Here is an 18052-nt window from a genome sequence, read left to right on the forward strand (position 1 = left end):
AGTTGTTCATAATCAAAATATCATACTTGAATTATCGTGTACAACTTTCTTGTCTTAACATTTGATTCATATGACTCCAAATCAAATTTGATTTGGGGTCACGCATGGTCTGCTTCTTAATTTGTTAGTTTGAGTTTTTTTTGATATTGTTTATTTTTTTTTCAGTTTTTTCTTGTAGTTTTATAATTTTTTTAATGGAACATTAAGGTTGGTTTAGGCTATGGGTTCCATTGGCCTTTTGCTTTTTTATTGAAGAATAAAATTTTGAAGTATTTTACTTTGTTAGATGTTACAACTCTTAGAATCACTAAATGACATTTTTGTTCAGTTTTTTGGTTATTTATTCATTTATTTATTTACTAAATTTTGGAGAGAAATTATGGTACTGTTTTCATATTCAGCGATGCTTCTAATTTCAAACATAGTTTTGTTAGTGTAGCTAAATCCTTCCCTTTGCTTCTATGCGCATCACACAAGCACATTCCTAAAAACTAAGCAATTGTCTGATGTTTTTTTGTAAACCATCCTTTTTTTTTAATTTTCAATTACAAAACATTGTCAAATTTTAGCACCAAATAGGCATTTAGGTTAATTTTTTGGTATTTTCAAAGAAGGCTTAAGGGATTTCCATCTAAACAAAAAAGATCTAAGTATAAAAAAAAGTTTTGTTTATTTTGTTATACATACGGTGATTTTATTCTCTTCTCTTGAATCTCAACATGGCCTCTTTTTTTTTTTAGTCTAACTGATTTTTTTCCGTGCACTACACAAGCACATTACTGGTTAACATAATGCATGACGTTTTGATAGTGTTTGGGTTATTTGTTTATTTTTTTAATAGCATTAATGTTTAATTTAAGGTTGTAGGAGTTTTTGTGCATTTTCTCTAATTAGCAAGACATGGGAATGATGTTTGTTAGGATATAGGGTCATTTTATTTTCTTTCAATGCCATAAAGGTTTAGTTATGGTTTTAAGGTGTTTGTATGTTTTTTCAATTAGCACTAGGCATGAAATTAATATTTAATTAGACATTTCTGTGTTTTTTTCAATCAACATTAAACATGATTTGATAAAAATGCATGCTTGATTTTATTAGAATTTTAGGGTTTTTTTCTCAATTAACATATTCATGAATAATATTTGTTAGGATTTAAGGTTTTAATTTGTTTTTTTTTTTGTGCATCAGTGCCCACCCTAGTTTAGATTCCTCGCTCCGCCCACACACCCCTCAACCCCAGTGCACCAACCTTTCGTTTTCTTCTGCTTCTCACACAAAACCCTCAAAAGGCTGATACTCCTCTTGTTCGCGAGCAAAAAAAAAAAAGAGAGGAAAAGAAAACCCTCAAACTAACCCATCCCAAATATATGTTCCCAACTCCAGGAAACCCATTACCCAATTACCTCAGGGCTCTCAAGATTTGGTGCATAGCCTCTCTCGGGGACGCCCTTGTTGATCGAGTCTTATAAGCGCTCCAAGTCTGTTGTAGCCTGTAGGCTTTCCTTGAGAACAATTCAGTCCATCGCTAAGGGGAGCAACTCTTACATTAGTCATACCCAAAATAATGACTGCTTAAAATGTCAAGCCAGCGTTCTCCTCCTCCTCCTCCACGTTTCTGCAGGCATGGGGTGTTTTTCTAAGAATGATTGAAAGAAAGATTTTGGAATAAAAAGGATATCGTTGCTTGTTTTACAAACTCAACAACTCGGTTGCCCCACTGCCAGCAACATTTGGAAGATGATTTGCTCAAATTTTGGAATTTCTAGACATCCAATCAGATCTCTCATGGTTGGCACGGCCAGAAATTCAAAGAAGCATGGTTGCAGAAGCGTTGGAGTGGGACTTTCCACACAGTTCTTTGGAAAACACCTGTGTTTCTTGTTTCCATAAAGTTGGGTGTCTCCGGCGTAAAGACAGGGGCCAGATTTAGTGTTATCTCAGGGAACTGTCCCCCTCAAGGCAGCCAAGATCTGGATATTTAGATTGCAGAAGGACAGGCAAGTGGACCGATTATCTTTCTGTGTGAGGGACAGGACTGGAGCCTACATCTTGGCAGGGGTGACCCAGTGGAACTTGGATCTCCTGATTCCTGAGCTACATCGATCTCCTAAATCAAATTTTGGGTTTCGTTATGGACGTAGAGAAAGGAGTATCTATAAGCTGCTCCCGAATTGCATGCAGAAGGTGGCTAAAAGCGTTAATGACGGGTAGACAGGTACGGCCATGAGGAGCTGCAGAACACCTCCAATTTTGCAATTTTCTTGGCGATTTCCCCCCGGCTGCAACGGTGTGTATATTGTGTAATCACCGTATAGCCACAGGGGGGGAGTGGTAGATTTATCAAAATAGGCCAATACGACTCCATTTATTAAAAGCTTAGCCCTGTAGAATAGACCAAGGTGCCTCGCAAAACCATGAATGAGGAGAGCATGGGCTTTCAAGAGCATCATCATTCTTGAGCAATATATGATGCGACCTCTCGGTTAGTAAGATGGATGCATATTCAAGTAAACATACATACAATGGAATCTCCTGATCACAGTAACTTGCGTGCGGATGGGTCATGCACCAAATTCAAAGCCATCAAGCGCGCCAATTGCATTTTATATCTCTCTCAAAAAGACACCAAGCGAACTTTCCGCTTCAATTTGCAGGCAGATCTTTGGATCAAGGAATTTCGCAACTGCGAGGTCTGTTGAATGGCCAAATCCAAAAGGAGAAAGGCGCAAAAAACATGTTACAAAGGCTAGGAAACCACTCCATAAAAACATAGAATTACATGATATATATATATATATAGCATTTGACACCCTAACCCCCAAGTTGGAACTCATAATTAAGGGGATGTTGTTACCAAATCCTCATATGAATCTATCCCCTAATGAATCTGTTCAACATGATCAAAATAATAGGAATTGACCCATGGATCATAGTTTTTCAACTTCAAAATATATTTTTTGAGATTTAAAATTTGGTACACTGTAAGCCCTTGATTTTTCAACACTCATAAAATTTGACATATACGTCAAAAAAAGCCTGATCCAAAGGTCAGTTTATATTAAAATTAATATACAGATTATATTTGGAGGGTCAGGTGTGCAAAAAACTGAAAAAATAAAAAAAATTACATTTTTCACTAGGAATTCCTTACGCATGAAGATAGAAAACATTACCCTGTATATATATATATATATATATATATATATATATATATATATATATATATATATATATATATATATAGAGAGAGAGAGAGAGAGAGAGAGAGAGAGAGAGAGAGAGATGCATCATATGTCAAATGCAGTTTTTGGGAAACAGTAGGCAATGGAGATATAAGTGATTGTAAAAACATAACAGAGGGTGCAATAACTCGAGTCCTTTTGCCTGATTTTCTTTCACATTGCAGGGTGTGCATAAAACATGCTTTGGCCTATGACCCTCTTGATGCCATCCCAAGCCATCTCATGACGCACATCATTTCATTTCATTTTAAGTCCTCAAACTAATAGTTTTTCATAAAATTGTTGTCTCCATGAAAATCATATCCTCATAAAAAACTTAAAAAATTATCGTATATGCATATAAAACTTCATAAAAACTATTGTATCCTCGTGTACTAGTTATGAAGTTTTCTATATGACTGGTACATGAAGAAATATAGGAGAAAAAAGAGTATTTATTTGACAAATTCTAAATGTTGCTACAATTACAAGAGAAAATGACGTTTCCCCACAAATAGAGTTCTTCCAATTTGTATAACGTCTCAAGTAGAACTTGCATTGGTTTAACATTTGTATTATAAAAAAAATGAGCAATACAGTAGTTAGTTCATCATGGCATGTATATTGAAAATCATATAAAAAAATATAAAAACTTATCGCAAGAATATAGTATGCAATTTAGAAGGATTTGACATGCGGTATATTTCATAGCACTCTTGACAAGACCTATTTGGTTTTACCAAAGTTATAATATACTGGATATCACACCAAAAAAGGTTTTAAAAAGATAAATAAGATTTTAAAAATCATACTTCTAAAAATATAGGTGTTTGGACTACTACTTGATCGTCTTTCCTCCCTAAATGACAAGAGATCAACTCCAATAGGACTTCCGCTTCGTCCTAAAAAAAAAATAAAAAAATCTTCGTACCTATTTTCAGACTTCTGAAATGAAAAGCTAGACTTTTATGGTGCTGGGCATTATCAAAGCTCCAGAAAAACACAAATACACAAACAAAGTACAACATGTTAAACAAATATAATATAAGAAAAAAAAAATGATGCTCACCATGGGTGTTAGGTAGCCCTCCTAGATGATTTGGCAAGTGTGACACGATTCCGACAAGGCTTCTGCAAGGCTGATCGAGGCTCTGTGGGTCTGAGTCCAGTAGGGCAGACTCAATGGGCTTATGAGGTTGACTTAGAACTAGTTTGACTGGGCTAGATGGTTCAACATAGTAGGATTGACCTAGGCTAAGGTGGGCTCGTAGTGCAATAATGTTTCCTTCAGTTCTAGATGGTAGAATAGGGGGTATGATCTTATTTATAGAGTTTACGATGGATATGGATCTTGGATCTCATATTTGGGGTTCAGTTCTAATGAATTTTGAACTTGATGATCCAAATCCAACTCTTGAACAATAGTTGTGATCTGATTGGTTGACTAAACTAGATGTCAGACTCTTATTGGCCCAAGCTACAAAGCTTACCCTAAAGAGCATTTTGGTAAATGAGCTAAGTGAGTTTTGGTTTAAGGAAAGTTCAATCTTGAATTTTGATGATTTGGTAAATAGGATCAGTCTATCCTTGTTTTCACATGAGTCTCAGGTCAAAATGGGCAACTTTTTATCTAACAAAAAGTTATGGATTTTGACTCCTATCCAGTGACTATACATGTGGTCTAACAACAAGTCAGAAATCTCTTACTCATTAGAACTGTTCATAGTTCCACTGATGTTATTTTTTCTTGAGACTGGTCTTATGAATAGTATCATCCTCAAAATTCAGATGCAGAGGATGAGTTTATCCATCTCAACCAACAATGGAGCATGGGTGGCCTATCTAAGGCAGTTCCTGCTCTGTTAGCTAACCTTCATTGTTGCAAGTTCCAGATGTATTTCAGCTGTCGGTGATCAAAAGCTCCTGATTGGCGTGTTAACCTTTCTTTGTTTAATATGCTGGGTTTGTACTCAGGGGAGGGGGGGGGCTTAATCCCCAGCTTGAATATCCAAAAAAAAAAACAGTAGTTGATAAAAATAACACATTGATCCCCACAATATGTTACGCCAAGCCCATGTCCTAGATTCAACGGATTAATCTTTAAGTCGCATTCTCCACTAAAATCAAACTAGTAAAAACACTTAAACCAAAGATGATGACCTCCTATTACAAACAAAAATTCTCAATCACATGGAACTCTAATATTCGACACATCATTAGCAATGGTGGCGCTGAGACAGTCAACCCACGGGTCACCCTCTCAAACCAAACTGACAGCGAAACGAACATCTAAACCCTTCTGGTGACTGGAACGCATACCAGAAAGGGCCATCAAGTCTTCCTTGGTTCATGAGTCCGCCGGACACATGGTCCAAAATCGTCTTGATCTAGGGCCAAGCAAACAGCGATGGAACCTCGGAAGAACTTCACCATGAATGAAGTCTTCAGAAGACCTGAACTGGCCAGCAAATAATAAGGCATTAAGACAAACTGCATTTGAAAGTTTAAAGCAACAAAAGGAATCATAAATACAAAGAACATTAACATTTATATCACAGCATGAGCCATCCCCCCTTTTGATTGCACATGCCACCCAGCCAAGAAGCACAACACATGAGCGAAGTTCATTCCACAACAGGAATCCCAAACACTTGAGGGATAGCAATAAAAACCCAACCTACAGAAAACCTCCCAAATTTGTTGAAGAGACATGAGGGAAGAAACAAGGAAATTAAGGGAAGAATTCAGCTGAATTCATCCTAACCGCAACAGAGTACCTGCCAATTAAAGTGCATGTATCATGCTTCCGTTGCTCGGTTTCAAGCCCGTCCCGCCCACGGATGGATTCACATGAAACGCCGACTGCCTTTCTGAACCTCCAAGCAGCTTTCCTGTCAAGTCCAAGGGATCTGCAGCATGCCCAGAAGCATCACCTAAGCTTAGGTTTGACATGCCCACAAGCTCATCAACGTTGATTGGTTCCTTGGACAGTACTGCAGTTGGCTTCAGAACCAGATGCGGCTCTGAATCCTTCCCTGGTACAATGGCACACGGCGGCCAGAATTGGAGCGGTACTGGGCAATATGGCGTGAAAAATGCTGGGACCATCACCGGGATTGGAGGGCAAGCAGCAAAAGGATCCTCAGCACCAATAGGCTCATTTGAACAAGTTTCAACGGGTTCACTTTCTTGATCAAGAGCAAGTCCTAATGGTGGAAATGGGCTGCTATCAGTCTCAGTTGTCAGTGATGGAGCGCTAGCAGAACTAACCAAGCGTGGTTTGTCGGCTGCCGGGAGTTGATCAATTGACTGCAGAAATCAAGTGGCCAATGGTCATAAATACACCATCGAGTCATCGACACATTGGAAAAACATTTAGAAAAAGAAAACATACATTAAGGGAACGTGAGATGTGTGTGTACCATATCAGCTACGATGTCAAATAGGCTGGATCGTCGCTTTCTCCTACTTGAGTTGGTCTGCCGGATGAAGTACTTCTGGGCATGACTTGCTACCTGTGTGGGTGTTCTCGAAATCACAAAGTTGCGGGAAATTCCTCTCCAGTCCCCCTTGCCCAATTTCTGTAAACCCACTAAGAACAGCCTGTGCTCTTCTTCTGTCCAAGGGATACCTGTAACATTTGAGAAAGTAGTGAACTCAACATATTTACAAAAACTGACGTGCAACCAAGGATCGGAAATGACAAAATCTAAGACCTGCAGCAACAAAATCTAAGAATAAGAATAGAACTTTTTTTTTCTGGTCCACTGTTGCACACTGCTACCTGGAATTGACAAGTTTTTGCAGACCTACTCCCAATCACTTTAATACAAGACCTTTACACTTTATCAAACGTGTAAGAACAAATATAACTCTGATGAGATATAAGACAACAGAGAACTGCTATCTCTAAAAGCAAGATTGCAACTTAGGTTACTTAATTGCTAAATCGTTCACATACACTATAGAATAGAACACATTCGCAGCTTCCAGGTAATAGTGAGACAAGTTTCCTAATTCTCCGAAGAGATCCGAAGAGTTCCCCCACCATGAATGAGCATGTGTACATCAACTAAACACATAAGATGAAGTCAACATCACAAAAGTGAAAATTAACTCAGGCTTCATACAAACAAAAAATCTTTCCATCCATGTCATTAATTATTGTGGTTGTCCTTTAAGTGAAGTTTGAAGCTTGTTTAGTCCATTTTACATAAGATGGTTCTTATTTGAAAAATCTACAAAATCAGTTATTCGTCACTGTCCACAGCAATGCACAAGATTCAAGAGTCTTTCACATAAAAATTCTTTAAATCATCACGCAGAACTTGGTTATGCTTTCCCCTTTCTGGAGTTCTGCAAACAAACAGTCCCCTACTATTTATAGATATAGAACACCCATCTTGGAGCATAAAGCCATAAACATTAACAAAAACGAGTATGACTGAATCCATTGATACAAAAAAATTTGTTATCACACTCTAAAGGCAGGTTAAAGGAGAAACAACCACAATATTTTGCTGTCATAAAAAAACAAAAAATCTGGTGCATTGTAGGAATGAATCACTTTCCTTTCTTCAAAATAATATACCAACAAAGTTTACTGCACCCTCCAATACCTGAAGGTATTCCTTTGCATGCATTTGAAAGCTATCAGCTGACAAAAGCCGAAGGCAATAATATGAAAGCAAAATTCAAGCTTAGGTTGAATATTAGATGAAGTAACTCAATCAAACATGACACAAGTATATATTTCACAGTAACTCATTTGAAGGAGCTGCCTCCAGTCGAGCATCTTTACAGGAGACATCAAGGATGACTTCTAGCCAACATACTCGATCCACCAAACCATTCAAAATGTGCACTAACATTCTCCACAGAAACAAATTCCCTCCTATTCCAGGTAAATAATTGATGCAATTTCGTCCTACTGCCAGTATTACCAAAATCCTATTTGAATCTAGTGGTAAAATGTTACATGACCACTTGAAAATGTCAAAAAGTCCCCTCTGGAATCTCTTCAGCCGTGAATTCTTGTGAAATATTCCAGAATTTCAATTTTCCTAGTGTAATAGCGACCAGGGAATGTTGAGAAAAAAAAAGGAGGTAGATAAGAAAAGAAGAGGGAAAAATAAAACGTTCTTAGACATAAGTATCATACTGATCACGAAAAATTAAATTGTGATAACGAATAAAAGGATGTAAAAATCTAATGTATGCACGCAAAACTTATGAACTTTACCTATAAGATTGTGAAGCAATAGATGAACAATGGTTAACATGATCTAACAGTTGGCTTGTGACCCCAACCTGTGACTCAGCATACTGCTGCACCATGATCATTTTAGTTTCAGTGATGCGACCACAAAATACCATGGCATGCTCACTCCTAGAAACCCACAAACTGCAACTGAAAACCCTGGTTACTATGAGTTTTATTGTGGATATATATTCAATTTACTCACGGATTCACAACAAATGCAGTTGAATGCCAACACTTCTTAGGGTTAAAATTTATCTTAAATAATATTCTGAAGGGAAAAACAGGAAAAAGAAAAGCACCGATAGTTGTCACTATGCCTCTGATGACACCATGAAATGCTCATCCCCCATATTATCCTAATTTGTTGCTTGCGTACAAAAACAATTTATGTAACCAACTAGACTTAGCAAGGAGAGAATTTCAAAGCACAAAGTCAACAGTTCACATACAACTATTTGATAATGGGTTAAAACGCCAAAAAAGCATGTAACATCACCAAACGAGGTACGATCTCAACATGTATGCAAACAATTCGTATTACGAAAACTTCTAACTTTTGCGTTGCTCCAGATTTTACAATTTTACCATTGATGTCAAATTTAGATATAAGTTCAGGGATACTAGCATGATTCCACTACCCATCTAACGGCCAAGCAAAACTGGTCGTCACCGAAATATAACCAAGAAAAAAAATAAATATTTAACAGACTGAATCGTTTCGGCCTCGAGCACAGAAGAAAACACAGGGAGACGAATATTCCAGAAGCGATTAAAGGACCTTTATTTTAACAGCACGAAATCCAAACAAAACATGCATAATATCAGAAAAAAAAAATCAAATAAGAAGACTTCATGAATTCGAAAAACGACTTGCATGCGGATCCAAAGAAACCCTAATGAGAGAAAAATCTTAAAAAAAGGAATTGTTTCAGCTTCTACAATAAAGAATATCCGATTCGGATTCTCAACCCCAGGAAAAAACATGAAATTTGACAAAAAAAAAATGAGAATTCTGTCCGTGAAAGGCTTCGAAGGACTCGAAAGAGGAAGCAATGATATAAAAAAAAATCAAAATCGCCATCAACGAAAAATAAAGGCAAATTCGCAACAAATCAACGACAGAGATGAGATAAACTAACTCTTAATTTTCAAATAACAGCAAACTATTAGAAAATCGATCGGTCAAACAGAGCACGAAGAACCTAAAAAGATGAACTTTCGAAATAAAAAAACAATCAAACTATAAAGCTAAAACAATCAAAATACTTCTCTGCACACTATTACAGGATAAAAAGATCGAAAATTTAGGGCAAACAAATCCGATCAAAACATAAATCACGTAAACCTTACAAAAAAGTTAGCAAAAGAGAAATCCAGAACTTATAGAACGCACGATCAAGAAAATATCTAACCAAAATCAGAGAGAGAGAGAGGAAATTTCTGACCTTTCTTCTTCTCGCGGCAGCTTGATGAGCACGAGGCATGCAGGGCGTCGTCGGAGGCGTAGCCTCCTCCTGCGGCGGCAGCGGCAGTCTCCTCGGCCGGATCGGAGAGCGAACTGGGGTTGTTCCCGGCCAGCGATGCCCCCTCGGCGTAGTGCGAGAGGTTGCTCATGCTGGCGCTCTTCTTGATCGACCCGTCTGTGAGCCTCACGCCGAAGAGCTTCACCCCTCGCGACGGGCACGTCCGCGAGTTGTGCCCGTTGTGGCTACAGTGAGAGCACCTCCGCGTCATCTCCAGCGACCTGCAAATCGGCCGGATCGGTGCATGCAAGGGAGGGAAGCAACCACTGAAAGTGATGGATGGCCGATGACCGAGTGTCGATAGCGGCTGCCAGATCACGGCCGTCGATCGAAACCCATGGCGACGGAGAGAGGCAGAACAAAACGAAAGGGGGGAAACGAAACCAGAAAGAAGGAAGAAGCTCTCTCTCTCTCTCTTTCTTTCTCTACTTCTCTTCCCGATCTAACCTCCCATTTATTGAGGGCGATTTTGCTATCCTCAGGGGGATGTTTTAATTAAATGATTAAAATTGCCTTTATTTGTTTAAAGAAATGCAGTCGCCTTTGGACTTTGGGGACCCAATTTCTTTGCCGTGAGCGTGGGTTTGTCGTCTTGTAGAATGTTTCGAATCCGGTTCGGGTCTTGAGATGATGAATTAAGAGATGCCCTACTGGATCCGGATCTGAAAGGGTTGATGTCTTCATTGGTTTTTAATTTTACATGTAAAATAACCAAAAGTTTGATACCAAGTATATATATATGGGGGGGGGGGGACAAGTATATATATATATGGTTTGTGGATCTAGTGTGCATCCTAGAGTGATTGGTACCAACAAGTTTGATCTAATGTGGCTGGTCGTGATGTGAGATTCGTTGGTATATCCGAGCTCGGTCGCCTCCCTGATCCACATTTGCATGTAAACTTTGACTGGTCCAAATATTTACGTCTTGGGGTTTAGTCCATTCCATGAATGTAAAGTATAGTCAATGGTTTGGATCCATAGCAGATCCAAAACTCGGATTAGTCTTCATCAAGTTTAGCTGGACTTGCACTTGGATAGCAAGAATTCATATGGGCAAAGACCAATCAAACTCTTGAGCCTGAGTCTGAAACTTTGTTCTTGGATATGGATAATATCTAAATGTATAATCGGATTGGATTCAGATTCATTCAATAGGACTTTTTAGAGACGTGCATTCGTATTTGGATCATATTTCTATTCTGGATCCATTTTCCAACTGGATCAAATCAAAATCGCTTTAAAGCAATTGTTTCTGATGTTCAACTATTTTCCATGTAGAATTCAAACTCAGATTCCACTCTACTCATTGGATCTTACTTGGGTCCAACTTTATTGGATCTAAAGATTTTGGATGTAAAACTGGTTAATCTGATTGGCATTTTTATGGATTCGGATTTCAGGTTGCTCCATTGAGAAGAAAACAGTAACAACTAACAAATCCGTCCGCCTACCTAATTGGATCAAGAAAGTGGCTATTAAATCCAAACATATTCGGATCAGTGGGATCTTCAAGACAAGGTCTCATCCCCTCCAAATGGTTATCTTAGGGGTATTTTCAGTACAACTTCTTTGCTAGGGATGGCAGTGGGGCGGGGCAGGGTGGGGGACAAGGTCTCCATCCCTGCCCCGCCTCAAGATTTTATCCTCCACCCCCGCCTCCATCCCCAGCGGGGATAGATTTTATCCTCCACCCCCGCCTTCATCCCCGTTTCATGTCCTCCATCCCCGGTTCAAACGAGGCAGGGTGGGGTGGGGATATTGTGGGGAAAAGTGGTCGGGGCGGGGCAGGGCAGGGAAAAGTGCACGTCCATCCCCGCCTCCATCCTCGGACGGGGATGGATTTTAACCTTCGTCCCCGCCTCCATCCCCGTTTCATACCCTTCATCCCGGTCCAAACGGGGCGAGGCGGGGTGGGGCCCCGCTTTCCCCCGGTCCACTGCCATCCCTATTCCTTGCCGCTCATTCGTCCGGACAAAATCCGAAAGAAGGATTTAAGATCTTTGAGATAAAGGCCCAATCCTCAAATTTGACAAGGAACAGAGAGTGGGGCGGTTCTCGGGTTTGAGATCCAAGGAGTTTCAAACACAGATGCTTAGCTCAACGTTTAGGGATTCATTGGTCAATTTAGAGATTGTGAAAGGCATAGTGGTCTTGCATAAAACAGGTAGAAATTGGGTACTCCTGTGAGTCCAGGGTGGTTATGTAACTCTGTTTTTTTTCAAACTCGTAAAAGACATTTTTGTCCCGAACATTGACGGTAATGCTGGCAACAGATTTCCCATTTTGGGAGTATCTCGTTATATTTTCTTCCATGTTGTAAATGACATTAATGCCCTTAGCATTTGTTTACTGACCATGTTTGGATGAGGTGGTGCCCACGCCTTATCAGACTGCCTTCCACCTTGACCGTAGGGGGGTGCGGATGGGTCCGATTCAGTCTTAATTCAGGTCCAGATTTGATACAATCATTCGGTGATAAGATTTCCATGTATTAGGTTTGGAGTCTCACCTCATCAGACTTTTTTGGGTTGCAATTTGAACTTGCTATTAGGCCTAAATTCATATTTGAATCAGCTTTCAACTTTTAAAATTTTTAGACCATATTACTTGGAGTCGACCCGGTTTCACTTCCAGTTGGATTTTTGCTTTGACCCGTTTTCACTTTGGCTCGTAGCGTGGAAGGAGGGTATTTTTGTCACCCAATTGTTTTAGGGACGAACCTCAGAATAGGACGACGTCGAGGGAGATTCGAAGTAATTCGTTAGATTTTTGTCGTTTTTTGTTAAGAATATGACGGTGCCCGGCTCGCTGGCGTGTTCTCGCACGTCAGCCAGCTGTTTCTTATTTATTTACTTTTATACCCCTATTCTTTTCCCCAATGGAATAAATTAATCCAAGATGTGAACGGATCAGGAGCTGTTCGGATGTGGTCATCATCGAATCCTACATAATAAAATCCAATCTAATCGGATTTGGATACAGATAGAGTAAGTGCTTATCATATCCAGATCCAGTAAAGTTCTCGTTATAAGGTGTAATAATCTTATAAGTGATTAGTTTCAAATGTCAATTGGATTCGAGTACTTTTCGGATATAGGTTGAAAAACACCGAACCAGATACAGTATGAGGTTTCAATCTTTATTGGTCGGAAGACATGGTTAGGTGACTCAAGCGATGCAACCCACTCTGGGTGGTGGGTCCAATAGAAGAACCATGGACCTAATTGAGAAGACAGGCAAGTGCAGGAATCAATTGGCCGGTTAGGAAAATGGTTATTTGAGATCTACAAATCCAGATCCAAATCCAACAAAAATCCAAACATGTTTTGGCTTATTCCAACAGGCTTGGCTCCTTGGTCACTCGAAATCTGGGTCCAAATACGATGCCAACTGCACCATTAGGTTTGTTTAATACTACAACTGAATCTGAATCTCAACCATTTACTTTACTTTAGTGAAGAAATTGACAAGTCAAGCATTCACCACCTACCATGGAAACCAGTGGTTTCTAACTAAAGCCAAAGTTTCATTAGTGAAATGATGGATTAAAGAGATCCATATCAAATAATATAATAGTGCATTTGTTTACCTTTTCACGAAAGTCGAGCGAGATATTATTGGGGTTCATAAGGTTCATTTGAATCTGTTTTGTATTTTTTATTCTTTTGTTAATTGGTTGTCTCTTTTGTATTTGGGAATTGAGAGTATGATAGATTTATATTAATAATTATGATACGTTTATTTAATTAAAGGGATTTACTTGTACAATTACTTCCAAAACGAATTCCACTTCCTGCTTTACACTAATTTTTAACACTGGCTTCCACTTTATGCATCGCTTCTTATATCCATTTTAGCTTTTTGGTAACTATGCTTCAAATTCAATATATGAATGTAAATAAAAAAACACTGTATTTAAATTTTTATTTTTATTTTCCTTTTTACATAACAGAGATGAGGGAATGAAGGCCCTCTTGGTTTACACCAGTTACCAACCAGGTTTTGAACTTGCTACATCCCAGCACATGGTGGCATGCACAAACTACTTCTACCAGGTGAACAGAGCTAGGGCAGTCAATGGGCCAGGTACCTGACCCATCAAAGTGCATTTGAATTAGGGATGGAAATGGTTTAGATCTGGAACAGTTAAATACATAGGGACTCAGATCAAAATCGGATCCAGAACAGCCAAAAATTCCAAAACCTTCATTCTAGATAGGACCCATTTGCATCCCTAATCCGAACCTTCCCAAATAACAAAATGTTAGGTTTGAGTTTGGGTTTTGTCAGGTCATGAAATGAAATCTCAAATCCAGATCCATATAATTTCAAAGGTTTACTTATACTAAAAATACATATAAAACACTTGGGGTCGAGTCTTATATCTGGCAAAAAAACAAAATTGGAGTGGGTACCTGGTCAAAATCATAGTCCAAACCCGGTATTCGAATCAACCCGAATATTATTTGTGACAATACTATTTATACCCAAACTAAAAATTTTGAGGCTTACCCAATACAAACCCAAACCATTTACAGCCCTAAACTGAGCCCCAGTTGGTCGCACCCCAAGATTTTCATGCGGGTAACCCAAACTCAAACCTAACATTTTGTGATCCACATGAAACAAAAGACGGAATGGACTACGGGTGCAAACAGAATGAATTAATTGGCAATCCAACCCGAATCCTTCACATTAATTTTGGTTATGGATATCAAAATAGAACTTGGATGTGTTTTTAGTTCCGATTCAGACTTACATCGCTGCCACTCTTTTTGGATTCGACTCGGAATTTGATTGACATTTTCTGTTGGATCAACATCTAAATTTGGATCAAATCGAACATGGTTTTGCTTTTTATATTTAAAGCGCATGATTTTGTGACCTTTTCTTACCGGACTCAGCATTATTATACAAAATTTGGATATTCACTAATACTAATTGCGTCAGAACCAAATATAAATTCAGACTTGCAACTTAAATTTGAGTTCGGATCAATGATGATCCATCCCCACGTCCGGTCCATTTTGCACACCTAAACTGTTCCCTTTACAATGCGAATTCACACAGTCGTCATTTCGTAAATTACTGGGAGAATTTAGCCGTCTTTCTGGGGGCGATCATCTCAATCGTGCCACGTGTACGACCAGAAATTGGACGCATTCCATTGCTTTCACCAAAAGCAACACGTGGTTTATGAAACACATAGGGGATGGGGATGGTACTTGGAAAAAGAAGGGGGTTATTTTCGTTATTTCACGTAAAAAGGACTAGACACCCGACCTAATTCGATACGACACGTAAGACAACATTGAGGGGCTCGAGCAAGCTGTCCCCAATGAATCTGCTTTATCCTCTTGGATCTTCTGAGATCCATATCCACGTCATCCCTCACTCACCATGTCCGGGTCGTGGTCCGGGACTCAAATATCCGACCCAAATCCAGATCTTCTCTTCCGATTCAGAGACGGCTGGCCTGAGACTGGTCGGATCTCCAGCCTACCCCTTCTCCTAGGCCTTAACCGGGCTTGTAAGACCTGACCAGGTCGGTCGTAAGGAAGTCTAAGTAGCAAAGGAAAGTTATGAATTACACACTTCAGACCCTAAGGAGTTTGGGATATTGAGATGGGGCTTAGACAGCTTGTGAGGTGGTCTAGGCTCAATTCCTGTGGGCGTCAAAGCAAGGCAATTCACTGAAGACCAAGGGTGTGCTACGGTTTTACATAGTTGGATAAGCCATTGTAGGTTGAGAGGCATAGTCCAGCATGGCATGTTTCTTGTTCCGAGGATCGTTCCTCTGCTCCTCATGAGAAAAATAAAAAACATATACACACTTCGAATAACAATGGACCCGAAGATTAGAGATACAGTGTTTGTATAGCTGTAATTTGGCACGGGCCTCATGCTAAATCAAATCCTTTGGAAGTGAAGATTCAAGTGCTACCCATATGAGTTTCATGTGTTCTTGGATCCTTGGATCTGTTCAAATGTTTGAACATAGTACCACCAAAATCAATTTGGTTCTCCCAAACTGCGAATTGAAACTTGTTAAATTACAAAGCCCATATTGTTGTGATTTTGGGGTTCATGTTTTAGGATCACAAGGTCGAATATGATATTGATGCAATTAGAGAACAAAGACAATCATAATAAAAGCAACAAATAAGCAAAAATAACTATAAGACAAAATTTATTTGATTCAACAAAATCACCTACATTCACGAAGAGAGTACCAAGAGCCTTTATTAATATAATTAATCATCGATATAAGAAAGAATAAATAAAATTACAAACGAGAACAACCACACTCATTGTTCGGTCAAGCAAGAAGATCGTGTAGCCCAAGAACTTCCTTTTTGTCACCAAGAAAAACCTGTACCTTCTATCACACACTCCTCTCAAAACCTAAGAGAAGCTCCAAGCCTTAGACATCTCACCGCTCTCTCTCTCTCTCTCTTGCCAAGAATCAAGCTTCTTAAAAAAAAGAACACACCCTCACCTTCTATTCTCTCATTTTCTCTCATTTTTAAAGCTTAAGAAAACTCATGTTTCATTTTGTGTTCACAATCCCACCTCACATGGGTTACCAAAAGACAAAAGGAAGTGTCCAAAAAAGGACTCTCATATGGCACATGTAGGTCTCATTTAGACCCAATCAAGTTATAAATCAACATTCTTCGCCTTTATTTCAATGCTTTCTAACCAACTCTCTTTAAATACTTCATCTTCTTAGAGCCAATATTTACTCTTTACCTTATTTTTTCCTAAAAAAACCATATTTTTTATGCATGAACTTGCGTATTCAGCTGACAAAGCATATGATATCACATCATCATCTTGTGCACATTGTCGATGAGCTTCAGTAATCTTTCTTTGAAATTGAATTACCTTTTGCATTGGGTTATCCCGCGACTTAACTTGAGAAAATCTTAATAAATAACGATCATCCTTTCCTTCTCAACTTTCTATTTTACTTGCAATAAAGTCTTCTCACCCTGAACCTTTATTTTTCTTGCCTTTGTCATGGAGCTTTTGATAATATCGACATCACAACTAGTCACACTTCTTTTCTTCAACCCAATCAAGTCTTTTTCACCAACACTACTCTTTAAATAAGAAGTTGCCCCAACTATCATATTTTCAATTAGTTGGTATAGGTATTGAAACATCATTCCTTTAATCAACACTCATGCATGCGTCTTAACCATTAGAGTTTCCTTATTTGCACTAATGAAACAACCTTTGGAATCCAATACACTCAAATAAATTAAGTTTTTTTTTAATTCTAACACATGTTTGACATCAATGACCGTTCGAACAACTTCATTAAACATTCTTATATTAACCCTACATACTTCTATTACCTTATAACGTACACCATTCCTCATAAAAATCATCCTGCCATCACATGTAGTATAGAAATCAAACATATCCATGCTATGACACATATGATAAGAACAACAAAAATCTAAAATTTATCAATCACGAAAAAAAATTCATATATGGGGAGACAACCAGATTTTCTCTATCATCATTAGAATTGCTCGCTGCAATACTTACTTAATCAATACTCTTGGCCTTCTTTTTATTTATATCTTCTTTACATTTTTTGCACTCTATCTTCTTATAACTCGGTTTCTTGCAGTAGCAGTACCTCACTCTATCTTCTTATGACTCGATTTCTTGCAGTAGTAGTACCTCATAACGAACTTGCCATTCATGTTATAATTTATGTCTTTGTCATGCTCCCTGAACCGTCTTCGATCATGATATAATGCTTTCTCTATCATGACCTTATCTTACCAAATACCAACGCTAGTCTTCTCAAACATCTCATTAAAGAGTAATGATGTAGATACATCATCAAACTTGATACTCTCTTTCCCGTACAAAAGAGTAGTATTTAAAATTGAATACATTATGTTTTTAACAAAATTAAATATTTATCATCATCTTCAAGTACCACATTCAATTGTAAGAGTTGACTCATGATCTTGTTAAAGGTATTCAGGTGCTACAACATACTACTACCTTTCTTCATC

The 18052-nt window shown here is 38.5% G+C and overlaps 2 protein-coding genes across 3 annotated transcripts in view; one reads left to right on the top strand and one right to left on the bottom strand.

Moving 5' to 3' along the window:
* LOC149814816 (uncharacterized) overlaps positions 1 to 1362 on the top strand; it is a 68586-nt gene extending 67224 nt beyond the window's left edge. The window contains exon 4 of the mRNA XM_089989039.1: positions 1189 to 1362. The gene's annotated coding sequence lies outside the window, so the exon portion shown is untranslated. The remainder of the gene's footprint in view (positions 1 to 1188) is intronic.
* A 3939-nt stretch (positions 1363 to 5301) lies between these two features.
* Positions 5302 to 10427, bottom strand: LOC149814817 (transcription factor MYBS3-like). 2 transcript variants are annotated; one of them, XM_089989507.1, is made up of 4 exons: positions 9930 to 10427; positions 6644 to 6852; positions 5999 to 6530; positions 5302 to 5674 (listed from the first exon to the last, which is right to left on the bottom strand). In XM_089989507.1, the coding sequence occupies exons 1-3, from the start codon at positions 10216 to 10218 to the stop codon at positions 6006 to 6008; spliced, it is 1023 nt and encodes a 340-aa protein (XP_089845633.1). In that variant the 5' UTR covers positions 10219 to 10427; the 3' UTR covers positions 5302 to 5674; positions 5999 to 6005. The 2 variants fall into 2 exon arrangements, with proteins under 2 accessions (XP_089845633.1, XP_089845634.1); XM_089989508.1 differs by having other exon boundaries at positions 5302 to 5679.
* Between the last annotated feature and the right edge of the window lie 7625 nt (positions 10428 to 18052).

This window comes from Nuphar pumila, chromosome 15 (assembly GCF_984573655.1).
Source record: "Nuphar pumila chromosome 15, dmNupPumi1.hap1.1, whole genome shotgun sequence".
NCBI classification, from domain to species: domain Eukaryota; kingdom Viridiplantae; phylum Streptophyta; class Magnoliopsida; order Nymphaeales; family Nymphaeaceae; genus Nuphar; species Nuphar pumila.

Bases quoted from the DNA above. Each gene is read 5' to 3' on its own strand.
- LOC149814817 (XM_089989507.1), bottom strand. From the start codon at position 10,218: ATGACGCGGAGGTGCTCTCACTGTAGCCACAACGGGCACAACTCGCGG. The intron at 6,853-9,929 runs GTCAGAAATTTC...CAAATGTTACAG, and splicing joins CTGCCGCGAGAAGAAGAAAG to GTATCCCTTGGACAGAAGAA. The intron at 6,531-6,643 runs GTACACACACAT...TGATTTCTGCAG, and splicing joins TTGACATCGTAGCTGATATG to TCAATTGATCAACTCCCGGC.